The sequence below is a fragment of the Tupaia chinensis genome, unplaced genomic scaffold (assembly GCF_000334495.1).
Source record: "Tupaia chinensis unplaced genomic scaffold, TupChi_1.0 Scaffold000558_1, whole genome shotgun sequence".
NCBI classification, from domain to species: Eukaryota; Metazoa; Chordata; class Mammalia; order Scandentia; family Tupaiidae; genus Tupaia; species Tupaia belangeri.
The window spans coordinates 1,743,464-1,754,239 of record NW_006160070.1 but is presented as its reverse complement, the minus strand read 5'-3'; the positions used below and the strand labels follow the sequence as shown (position 1 = coordinate 1,754,239).

The 10,776-nt window shown below is 61.0% G+C and overlaps 1 protein-coding gene across 1 annotated transcript in view; it reads right to left on the bottom strand.

Annotated features, from left to right (window-relative positions):
- Nucleotides 1-10,776, bottom strand: part of OSBPL2 (oxysterol binding protein like 2) — a gene marked incomplete at its 3' end in the record, with an annotated part of 38,340 nt that overhangs the window by 23,308 nt on the left and 4,256 nt on the right. The window contains 3 exon segments of the mRNA XM_006157729.3: nt 4,557-4,632; nt 6,255-6,399; nt 9,157-9,297. Coding sequence (XP_006157791.2) covers nt 4,557-4,632; nt 6,255-6,399; nt 9,157-9,193 — 258 coding nt within the window.

The window sequence follows — 10,776 nt, the reverse complement described above, 5'->3', positions numbered from 1 at the left end:
CCAAGCGGCGGGCCTGGACGGGGGGGGGCCGCTCGGGCTCTGTCCGCTCACTCGCACGTGTCTGATGCTGGCCGGGACCGAGCCTGTCTGCTGTTCCTAATTCCAGCCGAGAGGTAGAACGAGGCAGCCAGCCAGACCCCCGGAGAGACGTGCATGTGAGTGTGGCCGAATCCACGCTCCCCGTGAAGTGGGCAGGGCGACTGCAAGGCGCGGACACGCCGGTCCCGTGTGGTCAGCTGGACGTTCAGCGGCATCCTCGCGACCACTCACTCCGACGGCGACTTCCATCGCTTTGTTGAAAAGATGCTTTTGGCGTTACAACCACCAAGTGTCAAGACCAGGTCTTGTCAAGTTCCTCTCCCCCCAGCAGACGCCCTGTCAAGGCCAGATGTTCAGTCAAACGTAGAGAGGGCGGCTCGTGCCTGGAGGGCTGGGCAGCCAACCTTGCGGTTCAAGTCCCACGCCAGAAGCATGAGTGGGTGCCCAAGACCCTGGAAAGAGGGAGACGGAGGAGGGAGCGCAGCGGGGCCGCCCACAGGTCTTCCTGCTTGTCTCCGGTGAGCACACGTGTCCTCCGATGGACGGACAGAGGAGGGGAGATGCTGCTGAAAGGAGACCATCTCAAAGGGGTGACCGTCTGTCTCTCCCCGAGTCTGTGTACTCGTCAGGAAGACGGGGAGGTTAGGTGAGAAACCACCCCGGGGAGTGGCCATGCTGCAGTCCCTTCTGCCCCATCTCTTCTAGGGACCTTGGGCACACGCACATGCTCAGCATGTTTCTCAAACTGCTGGGTCTAGGATTCGAACCATGCCATCAGCCATGTGGGATCCAGTGCTTTAACCTCCTTGCACCTACTGGTGCTCAAAGGTGTTACTGTGAGAGGGGGCACGGGGACACAGCCAGCGCCTACTGCTGCCTGCCGGGTCTGGGCGTGGTGACACCAGGACCATGAGCACATGGCACCAGACCTTGGTTTACAAACACCGCAGTCCATCCCGAGGGCTCCCAGGGAGTGCTGGTCCCAGGGCCGAGGCAAGGACGATGCAGCAGAACAGAGTGTCCCGTGATGGCCTGAAGGGCGCAAGTCAGCCGAGGCGGGCAGTGTGGGCCTCGGGTAAACACGGGCACTGGTGGGTCCAGCTGAGGCCCACCTGCACAGGCATGGCGAGTGCAAGGAAGGCGGGCACCTCTCTCCTCGGGAGAGCTCCAGCCCCTAACTGCAGGAGGGCAGCAGCAACCCGGCAGGAAGGGAGGGTGCACGGGGCCCAGTGCCCCACGCTCACTGCAGAGGGCGCAGCACTGGGCAGGCGACACACCTGCCTCCGTAGGTCGCGCCATAAGGCCCTCTGGATGGCACGCAGCTGCCCGCCCACGATGGGGCACTCGCTGTGAGGCTCCTAAGGGCTGTGTACCCTGCCCATGATGCCGGATTGGAACGACGCCTGACAGACTAACTTGGTAACAGCAGCCGGGTCCCAGACCAAGGCTCTTTGAGAGCCTCTCAGTTGCGGTGCCTCCGTCTGCACAGGGAGGCGGTCGAGTGGGAGCCGAGCTGGTGCCATTTGGACGTCTGGGGATACTTGGTCTCCGGTTGCACACGCGATTTTCGGAAAACTTGTAACGGATCAAAACGCTTCCGAGACCTGGGTCCAGATAGCAGTGCCACGTCTGCTGGAACGTGGGCCATCCCCAGAACCCGGGCTGTGAGTTGCCTAGGAGGTCACGCATTAGCACAGCCCACAGAGCGAGGCCGGTCGCCACAGACTTCGCCACGCTCGATTCCATCCTGTGCGTGGATGAAGCGGGTGGACGGATCTGAACAGGAAAGGAGTCAAGTTACAACCGCAACGCGGAGACGGAGCTGCTCGGGAGCTCTGAGCACAGGAGCAGCTCGCCCTCGAGAACCTGGGCCCCAGGGACGACTCCGACTTCGAGGCGGTGTGCTCGTGGTGTGGGCTCCCAGGGAGTGCTGGTCCCAGGGCTGAGACAAGGACAACACCAGCTGCGTGTCCGCTGTGTACTGGCGGTATATCCGCAGTGTGCCCACGGTGTGCCCGCGGTGTACCAGCGGTGCCAGCGACGTGCCCGCAATGTACCCGCGGTGTGTCTGCGGTGTGTCTGCAGCGTGCCCGCAGTGTACCAGCGGTGTGTCTGCAGTGTGCCTGCGGTGTGTCTGCAGTGTGTCTGTGGTGTGTCTGCAGTGTGTCTGTGGTGTGTCTGCAGTGTGCCCGCAGTGTACCCACGGTGTGTCTGCAGCGTGCCCACAGTGTGTCTGCGGTGTGCCCGCAGTGTACCAGCGGTGTGTCTGCAGCGTGCCCGCAGTGTGTCTGCGATGTGTCTGCGGTGTGCCCACAGTGTACCAGCGGTGTGTCTGCAGTGTGCCCGCGGTGTGTCTGCGGCATACCCACAATGTGCCCGCGGTGTGTCTGCAGTGTGCCCGCAGTGTACCAGCGGAGTGCCTGAGGTGTGCCCGCGCCTTCCTGGAGGAGGCCTGCCAAGGCTCCTGTGCCCGTGGCCATGGCCGTGCTGGGCTGCAAGACATCCTGCAGGCCCCGGCCTCAGACGTTGTGGATGGAAACAGGTGTGCTTGGCGGGAGAGTAAGTCTCTAGTCCCGACAGCTTATGGGTACGTCTCCTCAAACTAGGAGCACCCCCCGCGTGGCCCCAATTACACGAGGAGGACAAACAGCCTGGAGGACCACAGCAATGGCACCTGGAGCCCCAGTCCACCTCGGAGAGCCCCCTGTGGCGCGGGCCATCAGGATGCACACGCAGTGGCTGCAGGACAGGTGCCACTCACCTGGCCACCTCCCGTCCCTGAACACCCAGGCCTTTGGATGACAGGAGCCCGTCCATGTCAGTCACTGCTCTGGAGGGAGGGGGACGGAACCCAGGCCGCTCATCGTGAGCACTCCGTGTCTCGGTGCACGTTCGCCTTGTCTCTGCTGCGAGGTGGCCAGTGCTTTGCTCCCGTTCGAACCACTTTCCCCACGAGGGCCACTTTTGCCCTGGCAGGCAGTACGGTCATCGAGGGGGTTATGAGCACGTGGGACTCAGGTGTCCGGGGTAGAAGGAAGCTGTGAAGGTCTCAGGCCGAGGTGCGTAAATGTCGCTTTGTTGGAGTATTCTCATCAGCGTTGATAAGTTTATTGGTAAATAAGGTAATTTCTGTGCACTTTGAGCGTGCATTTCAAAATCGGATGGGTACATATGAGAGAAGACTGTTTTCAGAATAAACTGGGGAGTTACAAACATAGAACTGAGAGTTTCAAAAAAATTGCCTCTCAGCCACGAAAGAGGGCAGCCAGGAGGCCGGGGAGAGTGACGGCCCCGTGACGAGCCATCCTGGGAGGGCAAGAGGACAAGGGTGCAGAGGGGACACGTGGCACCACCGAGTCGGTACCAGGCAGAGTTCTGCATCGGGGAGAGCCGAGGGGAAGGAGGCTGGCACAGACACGCGGAACACGCCCAGCTCCTTCGTGGTATCCCGCGAGGCGAAAAGTACTTCGAAATGAAAAGTTGGGGGAGACGAGAACAGAAAGGACCGAGGCGCGTAGGACGCGCGGCTTTAGGAGGTGGCGAGGGGCCTCTGAGCGGCGGCAGGTGCATCTCAGCGACCCCCCCGGGCACGTGACATCAGCGCAGCCACACGGCCCGCTGCAGGGACATGTGACCCTCTGGACACAGCACAGCTCGGCTTAGTCAACACGGGTCATGAGGGCCAGCCCGTGCCTCTGGACCCCGGCAGTGACAGCTCGCTTTTCCATCGTGGCATCTGACAAAGGCCCGTGGCTGAGGCCCCGGCCAGTGTGGCGCGAGGCTGACACAGTGGGCTGGCCCACTCCGTGCAGGGTCTACCACGGCTGGGCTGGGCTCGGTGCCGTGCCGTTCCGCCGCAGGTCCCACCTAGAGACTCGCTTCCGTTGTCCGCGAGCAACCCGGCTTCCCGCCTCTGCCCACGGGGCCGGCTCTCTGTGTCATCACCCTAATCACGCCGCCCCTAGGCGTGCTGGTGCCATGTAACCACCAACAGCACCACACACTCGAGGGCCAGACAGGTGAGGCTTCGCGGACAGCGCCACCACTCACGAGATGGAGCCTGCATTGAGGCCCAGGGTCTGTTCCCGGAACCCTGAACACACCAGGCACAGACGTGTGTACCTGGCGTCCCAGCTGACGGGTATGCTGGGCAGGAGGGTCATGGCACAGCAAGACCCCATCAAAAATACCTGCCCTGGGGGACCAGCAGTTAGTGTCATGGCTATGTCGCTGGACTCCCATGTAGTCGACCATAGTTCGAGTCCCGGACATGGTGGCTTAAACTCATACCGGGCACATGTGCATGATCCTGAGAGGAGAAAGGAGGAGAAGGGATTGTGGCGTGGCCATCTTCCTGGGGGTGATTTCTCGCTTTCTGTCTTTCTGTCTCTCTGTCTCTGTCTTTCTGGCGAGCGCGCGCCAGCAAAAAAACCTCTCAAAAAAAAAAAACAAAAAACCTGCCCTGCCTCCTCCCCTCTCCCCTGCCCCTCAGAGGACAGGAAGTGTGCCGAGCTCACCAAGCCGATGCACTTCTTCAGGATGCTCCACACACTGAAGTCACTCCTCGTGAACATGGGCGCCGGCAAGGCGGTCCTGCGGCAGGGACAGCGTGCCCGTCAGCGTGGCCAAGGGCATAGCCATGGCCTCACACCCGCTCTCCTCGCCAGCGGCCAGCCCCGACCTGCTCAAGACGGGCCCTGAACAGATCAGGGAGGGCTTCCTGGAAGCGGTGACATAACAAAGGCAACTGCTGAGGCTGTGCTATGCCTCCCGGGTGGGGGCCTTGCCCAGGCCCCAGGGCAGCCACGGGGGCAGCTGTTGGGCCAGGCAGAAGCCCCCGAGGGCCTGAGAGCCAGAGTGAAGAAAGCCTCCCTCAGCTTGTCCTGAGACCTGCCCTTCCAGGTGGCTGTCCAGCTGGCCCCGGCCCCACGCCGTCTGGGTCTGTCCTGAGACTGAGCCCCTACCCTGCACAGGGGCACTGGGTGGACGCCACCCCCACTGGGGAGGAAGGCCCTGAGCGAAGGGTTAGATCGGGCATGCTATAATCACTGGCTGCCACCAGGCGCCATGGCAGGGGTGGGCGTCCCAGCTCGTGCTGCACTCACGGCCTCTGGGGGTGCCTGGTGTTCTGCCCAGCTCCCGCTTCATGGGAGCTTCTGCACGAGCAATGGCCGCTGGGCCCCAGAGGGTGACGCGGCAGCCCCTGATTGGCCAGGCTGTGCCACCCCGGCACGTCTCGGCAGGGCATGCTCCGCAGGCCGTGCCAGGCTGCCCACCTCACACATGTACTCCACAAGCATGCTGCAGGCAGCCTGGCACGACCTGCGGCAAGGCGTGCTCCGAGGAGGGCCAGGCTAGGCCCCTGGCCCGTGGCCCTCGTGTGTGTGTGCAGGGGGAGAATAGGACCTGGAGCAGGGAGGACAGTAGGGAGGAGGGTGTCCGCTGTGAAGGGTCCCAGGGCACCACGTCCTGAGGAGGGGCTGGCCCGGAGGTCCAGGCCATGGGGGACTACTGCCCTTGGACAGGGCTGGAGCCACGGCAGGCTCAGTGGGCCAGTGAGGTGTCTGCATGGACCTTCAAGCAGGCACGTGGCCACAGCACAGAGCAGGGCTGGGCTGAGGCACAGGAGCCCTGGGTGCCCAGCAGGCCTCCACCACCCTCAGGTCCCCCGCCACCCCCATCTGGCTAGTCCTGCTATGTCTCAGCTGCTACTGGACAAGACTGAAGACCTCTCAGGGGTCACTGTCCTCCAAGTCTGAGTGACACGGACACAGTGGGGTAGGTGAAGAGCTTTGCAGCACTGAATGGTAGCCCCCTCCTCACGGGCCGGGGCCGGGGCAGGGGCAGGGCAGAGTGACAGGACGTGGAGGGGCCAGGGGCCAGGGGCAGGGCCAGGGGCAGGGGCATAGTGACAGGATGTGGAGGGGCCAAAGCCAGGGGCCAGGGCAGAGTGACAGGACGTGGAGGGGCCAGGGGCCAGGGCTTCACAATAGGACACGGAAGGGCCAGGAGCCAGGACCAGGGGCCAGGGCATGGTGACAGGACGTGGAGGGGCCGAGGGCCAACCACCTGTCTCCCATCTGTACGAGGCCTACAAGGGTCTGCCTTAGGTGGGGGCTGCTCCCAGTGGCCCTCTGAGAGCCGGGGCACCCTGAGGCCTAGTGGGGTCGTTCCAGACGTGCGTGGAAAACCACCGCGGTGCATGGAGTACCTACCTGTGTCTGTGCACCCCGTTCTCCTCGGGGGGCCTCTCCCCGCCTTTCCCAGCCCTACTGCTTTGGCTGGCGTCCACGTCGGTCATTCTGGTGACTTTCCGACTTGCCTCTGAGAAGTCCCCAGAAGAGTGACCAGAATGAAGGCCTGGATGAGACAAGCAGAGTGGGGTCGGCTGGACTCAGGACTCAGTGCCGACCTGCGGGCCCTGACCATGCGAGCAGGTGGCCTGAGCTCCGAGTGCTCCTGGCCACACGGCACGAGCGCCAGCTCTGCTTCCCGAGAGGGTCGGCTGCGGCAGGGTGCAGGAAGGCCCAGGCCAGCATGAACCTGAGACAGCCCTGACGGCCAGAGGTCCCCCCTCGGCCGGACGCTCATATCCCCAAGGAGGCCTCTTCACTGCCCTGGTCGGCCTCGTGGCCTCTCAGGACAGCAGAGGAGCCTGCGCCAGTCCTGCCTTGCTCACACGGCATGGAGCGTCTGGCTGCAGGGCCGGGGTGTCAGGTGGGTGGTCACGGCCGGACACACCCCGAGACAAACCTGCTGCCGAAGAGCACCTTCTCCCACACTCTCTGATGCTGAGAACACTCCCAAACACAGGCTGAGGCCGGTCGTGCAACGACTTTGAGAGGCGGGATTTAAAACGGGCTCTAAATGGCCACTGTTTTCTGAAATAACCTACTGCCTCTAGTTTTTGCTATCCGCCCCAAAGCAGCACCTGCTTAATCTTCAGCCTCAAGGTATCCAAAACATCACCTGCCTACTTGGGCAAGAAAAGGGAAAATACTGAAAGGCGAAGGAGGGCCACGAGCGCCCCTCTGATCTGGCTGTGCAGAAACGCCTAGGTCAACTGCTCGCTCTGCTCCTGCAGACCTACCCGCCCACACCGCCCGTCCTTCGGAGCCTCCCGTCAGCCGGGCTGCTTCCAGGGCACGGACTTTTACTGAAGTGCCCTGTCCAGTCTCTGCTCGGCTTAAATACTTGAGCGCCGGAGCCCTGAGTCAGATCAACACCCCAGGGTGTACCACAGGGCCCTGCCCGCCGCGGCCACTGCGGCCCGTGTCCCCTGTGGCCACTGCGGTGCGCTAAGAGCATCGGCACCTTCCTGCTCTAGCCCACAGAGCCAAAGGACCAAGGTGAGATGTCCTTTCCAGCCAACACCAGCGACCCACTGACAGGGACAGGCGGGGGGACAGTCGGGCAGACCCTCATGAAGCCGTTGTCCCTGAGGAGAAATCAGAAAGTTTAGGGGTGCTGGGAGAACAAATGCTCAGGCTGGTCTCCAGAAGAAAGGGGACTTCCTGTGAGAGCCCAGAAGAGGCATGCTAAGACCTGGCTCTCAGTGACGGCCTGTCATGCGGGCAGGTGCCCCGGGGCGTGATGACCTATGACCCTACCCCTGAGAAGGAGCTCGCCGGGAAGGGCTACCGGGGGCATGCGGGCATGCGCGCTCGTTAGACACACATCTCCCCAGAGCGTGTGCAAAGGGAGCGGATCAGGACGGTGCCACTGGGTTGTGGGGGGACTGCGGCGTCCTTCAGCTGTGGGATGGCAGGGTGCCCAGCGCCCCCACTCCTCAGATTCTGGGTGGAGTGGGTGGATCATCTCGGGCTGCAGGCGGCAGACCCGGGCCACCCACATGCAGGAGCACGGCCAGAGGACACTCAGCACCACAGGTCAGCCAGGTCCCGGCAGGGCTGCTGGCGTTTGTGCACAGGGAGTGGACGTCAGTCAGGAAGGAGCCTGGTGTGACAGTGACCTGGGGGCCCTCCGCAGGTCGCGGCTGGGAGTGGGCCTGCAGGGTGCTCTGAAAATGGACATGGCCGTCTCCATGTTCCTACACGTCAGGACGAGGACGGCACTGGAAGTGCCTCTAAAGTCCTGTCCTCCAGCAGCAGCCCCCCAAAGACAGACCCTGTTCCAGACCCTGACTCTGAGACAGAGCAGAGGACAGGCGTGAAGTGCCCACGGCACTAACCCTGCAGGGCGTCCTGGCCTCACGGCTCAGGCACCCCTGTTTCTTTCTTTTTTGGGGGGAGGGGTTTGCCATAGAGCAAGTGTATTTGCCAGAGAGACAGAGATTGAGAGACAGTGAGGGAACGTGAGAAATCACCCCCTCAGGGGGATGGCCACACCACAATCCCTTCTCCTTCTGGAATTTTAAGCATGCACACATATGTGCCGGGCATGATTCTCAACTGCCAGGTCCAGGACTCGAACTTCATGTGGGAATCCAGTGTCTCAGCTATCATGCCGACTGCTGGCCTCAAAGCACCCCTTGTTTCTGTAGGGCACTTGGGGCTTCTGTCCAGGGACAGGGCGAAGACTCAGCAGTTCTGGGCAAACATGTGAACATGCCTGCCCTGCCTGTCTGTCATGCTAGTCTGTACACATGCACATGCATGCACATACACACATGCACACATGTAGGTACATGCCCTGCGACACACCCATTCTATCATGGCTGCAGACCACTGCTTCAAGTGGCCATGCAAAAAACAACCCAATCTGAGCCCGTAAGAGCCACCACGGGAACAAACACACTTCCTACTACACATCACTCCAGGCAGGGCAGCACCAGGGATGCTGGGAGACCCATTGTTTCTTGATGGTTGAGTGAAAATAACGTGAGAATACTGACCGCCTTGCCTAGGATCCAGATAGAAATATTTATGCCCCGGGGGAGCCCTTCTCAGACATTAAAGCACTGCTGCCCCTTCATGCTACGCCCTGGGGCCCGAATCCAGGTTTGCCCACAGTTGGAAATAAAGCTGTGCCCTCACTGAGAAGGCAGCGTGGGGTGTCTGCCGTGTGGGTGCTGAGTCCCTCACACCCCAGAGGCTCCAACATCTGGAGCAGTTTCTATTCTCACGCTCGGTCTCGGTCCACTTCCTCTCCACGCACCTGTGACGGCGTCGAAGAACTCCTCCTCGCCGTCCATCGTGCAGGCGCCGGGCCTCCGCCGCCTGGCCTGCGGTCATCTACCAGAGCATAACGTCTAGCCTCCAGCGACAGGGCATGCGCGTTTACACTGCAGGCTTCGTCCTGTGAAAACCCAGGAGACACATTTGGCATGTTGAGCTTTCAGAGTTTCATGATTTAGAAATTTTTTAAAAAGAATTATTTATTTAATTCCATTTGTTATTATTATTTGGAGAGGTTTTTATTTTTTTTGCTGTAGGGCACATGCACTCATCAGAAAGAGAGACAGAAAGTGAGAAATTGCCCCCCAGGAGGGATGGCCACACCGCAATCCCTTCTCCTCTATTCTCCTCTCGGGGTCTTGGGCACATACGTGAGTTTAAGCCACCATGTCAGGGACTTGAACCATAGTCAACTACATGGGAGTCCAGCAACATAGCCATTATGCCAACTGCTATTCCCATTATTATTATTTTTTTTTTTTTTTGAGAGAGAGATTTTTGCTATAGGGTGCATACATTTGCCAGAAAGACAGAAACCACCCTCCTGGGGGATGGCCACACCGCAATCCCTTCTCCATTCTCCTGTCAGGATCGTGGGCACGCACACACATGCGTGCCCCGTGTGAACACACGCGTGCCCTGTGTGAGGTTTAAGCCACCACATCTGGGACTTGAACGGTGGTCGACTACGTGGGAGTCTAGCAATGTAACCATTATGCCATCTGCTGGTCCCTAAACAAATAACTCTTAAGAAACATAAAACCATTCTCTATGTCTGTATAAAAACTATCGAAGCGGATCTGGGGAAAGGTATGTGGGCAGGCCAAGAGAACAGATCATTTCAGTGACACTCCACGCCGGGGACTCGAGCAGGTCCCAGGAGGTTTTGCTGAAAGCCACTCAGGCCGTTATCAAAAGCTAACCCAGTGGTTGGAAGAGCACCACGTTAAGATGTGCTTCCCACCTGCCTGGACAAACACTCCGGCTCTACGGCAGGAGGCTGTGGACATCGCCGCCACTGGGGTTTCCAAGCGGCCTGGCTGTCGGCATCCAGCTCAGCAAGGTGCACGGTGCACAGCTCCTGCACATGCACGCCTGGTCACAGGGAGCCGTGGCTGGAGAACAGCATCTAGGCCACGGCACCCTTGCCCAGAAGGCCTAGCCGTCGGAATGAGCAGAGCCCATACTGGGGCGTGGGCGTGGGTGCCAGCCCAGCGCTCCCTGCATGGTCTGAGAACATGAGGGGCAAGAGTCTCCAGTGAGGAGCATGCCCTCTGTTTTTGGGAGGCCACGTGGCGCTTGGAGACACCCCAAAGGGCTCCTCCCAGGACTCTGCCCCACAGAGGTGCCAGTCCGCAGCTCTGTGATGTGAGCATCTGGCCTATGAAAACACTGGCATCCTGCGAGTCTGTTCCTCCTCTCCCTGAGACCCTTCGCTGTTCCTGTCTCACACTTGAACTCGGCCCAAAGACTGCGACAGGCCGGCATTTCCTCTTCCTCCTTCCCGCGGCCCTGCAGGAGCAGGTGCAGAAACAGCGCCAGGGAGCCAGCCGCAGACGGGGCAGGGGGGCAGGCGCCCCCTCCCCCCCTCCCTGGGGCC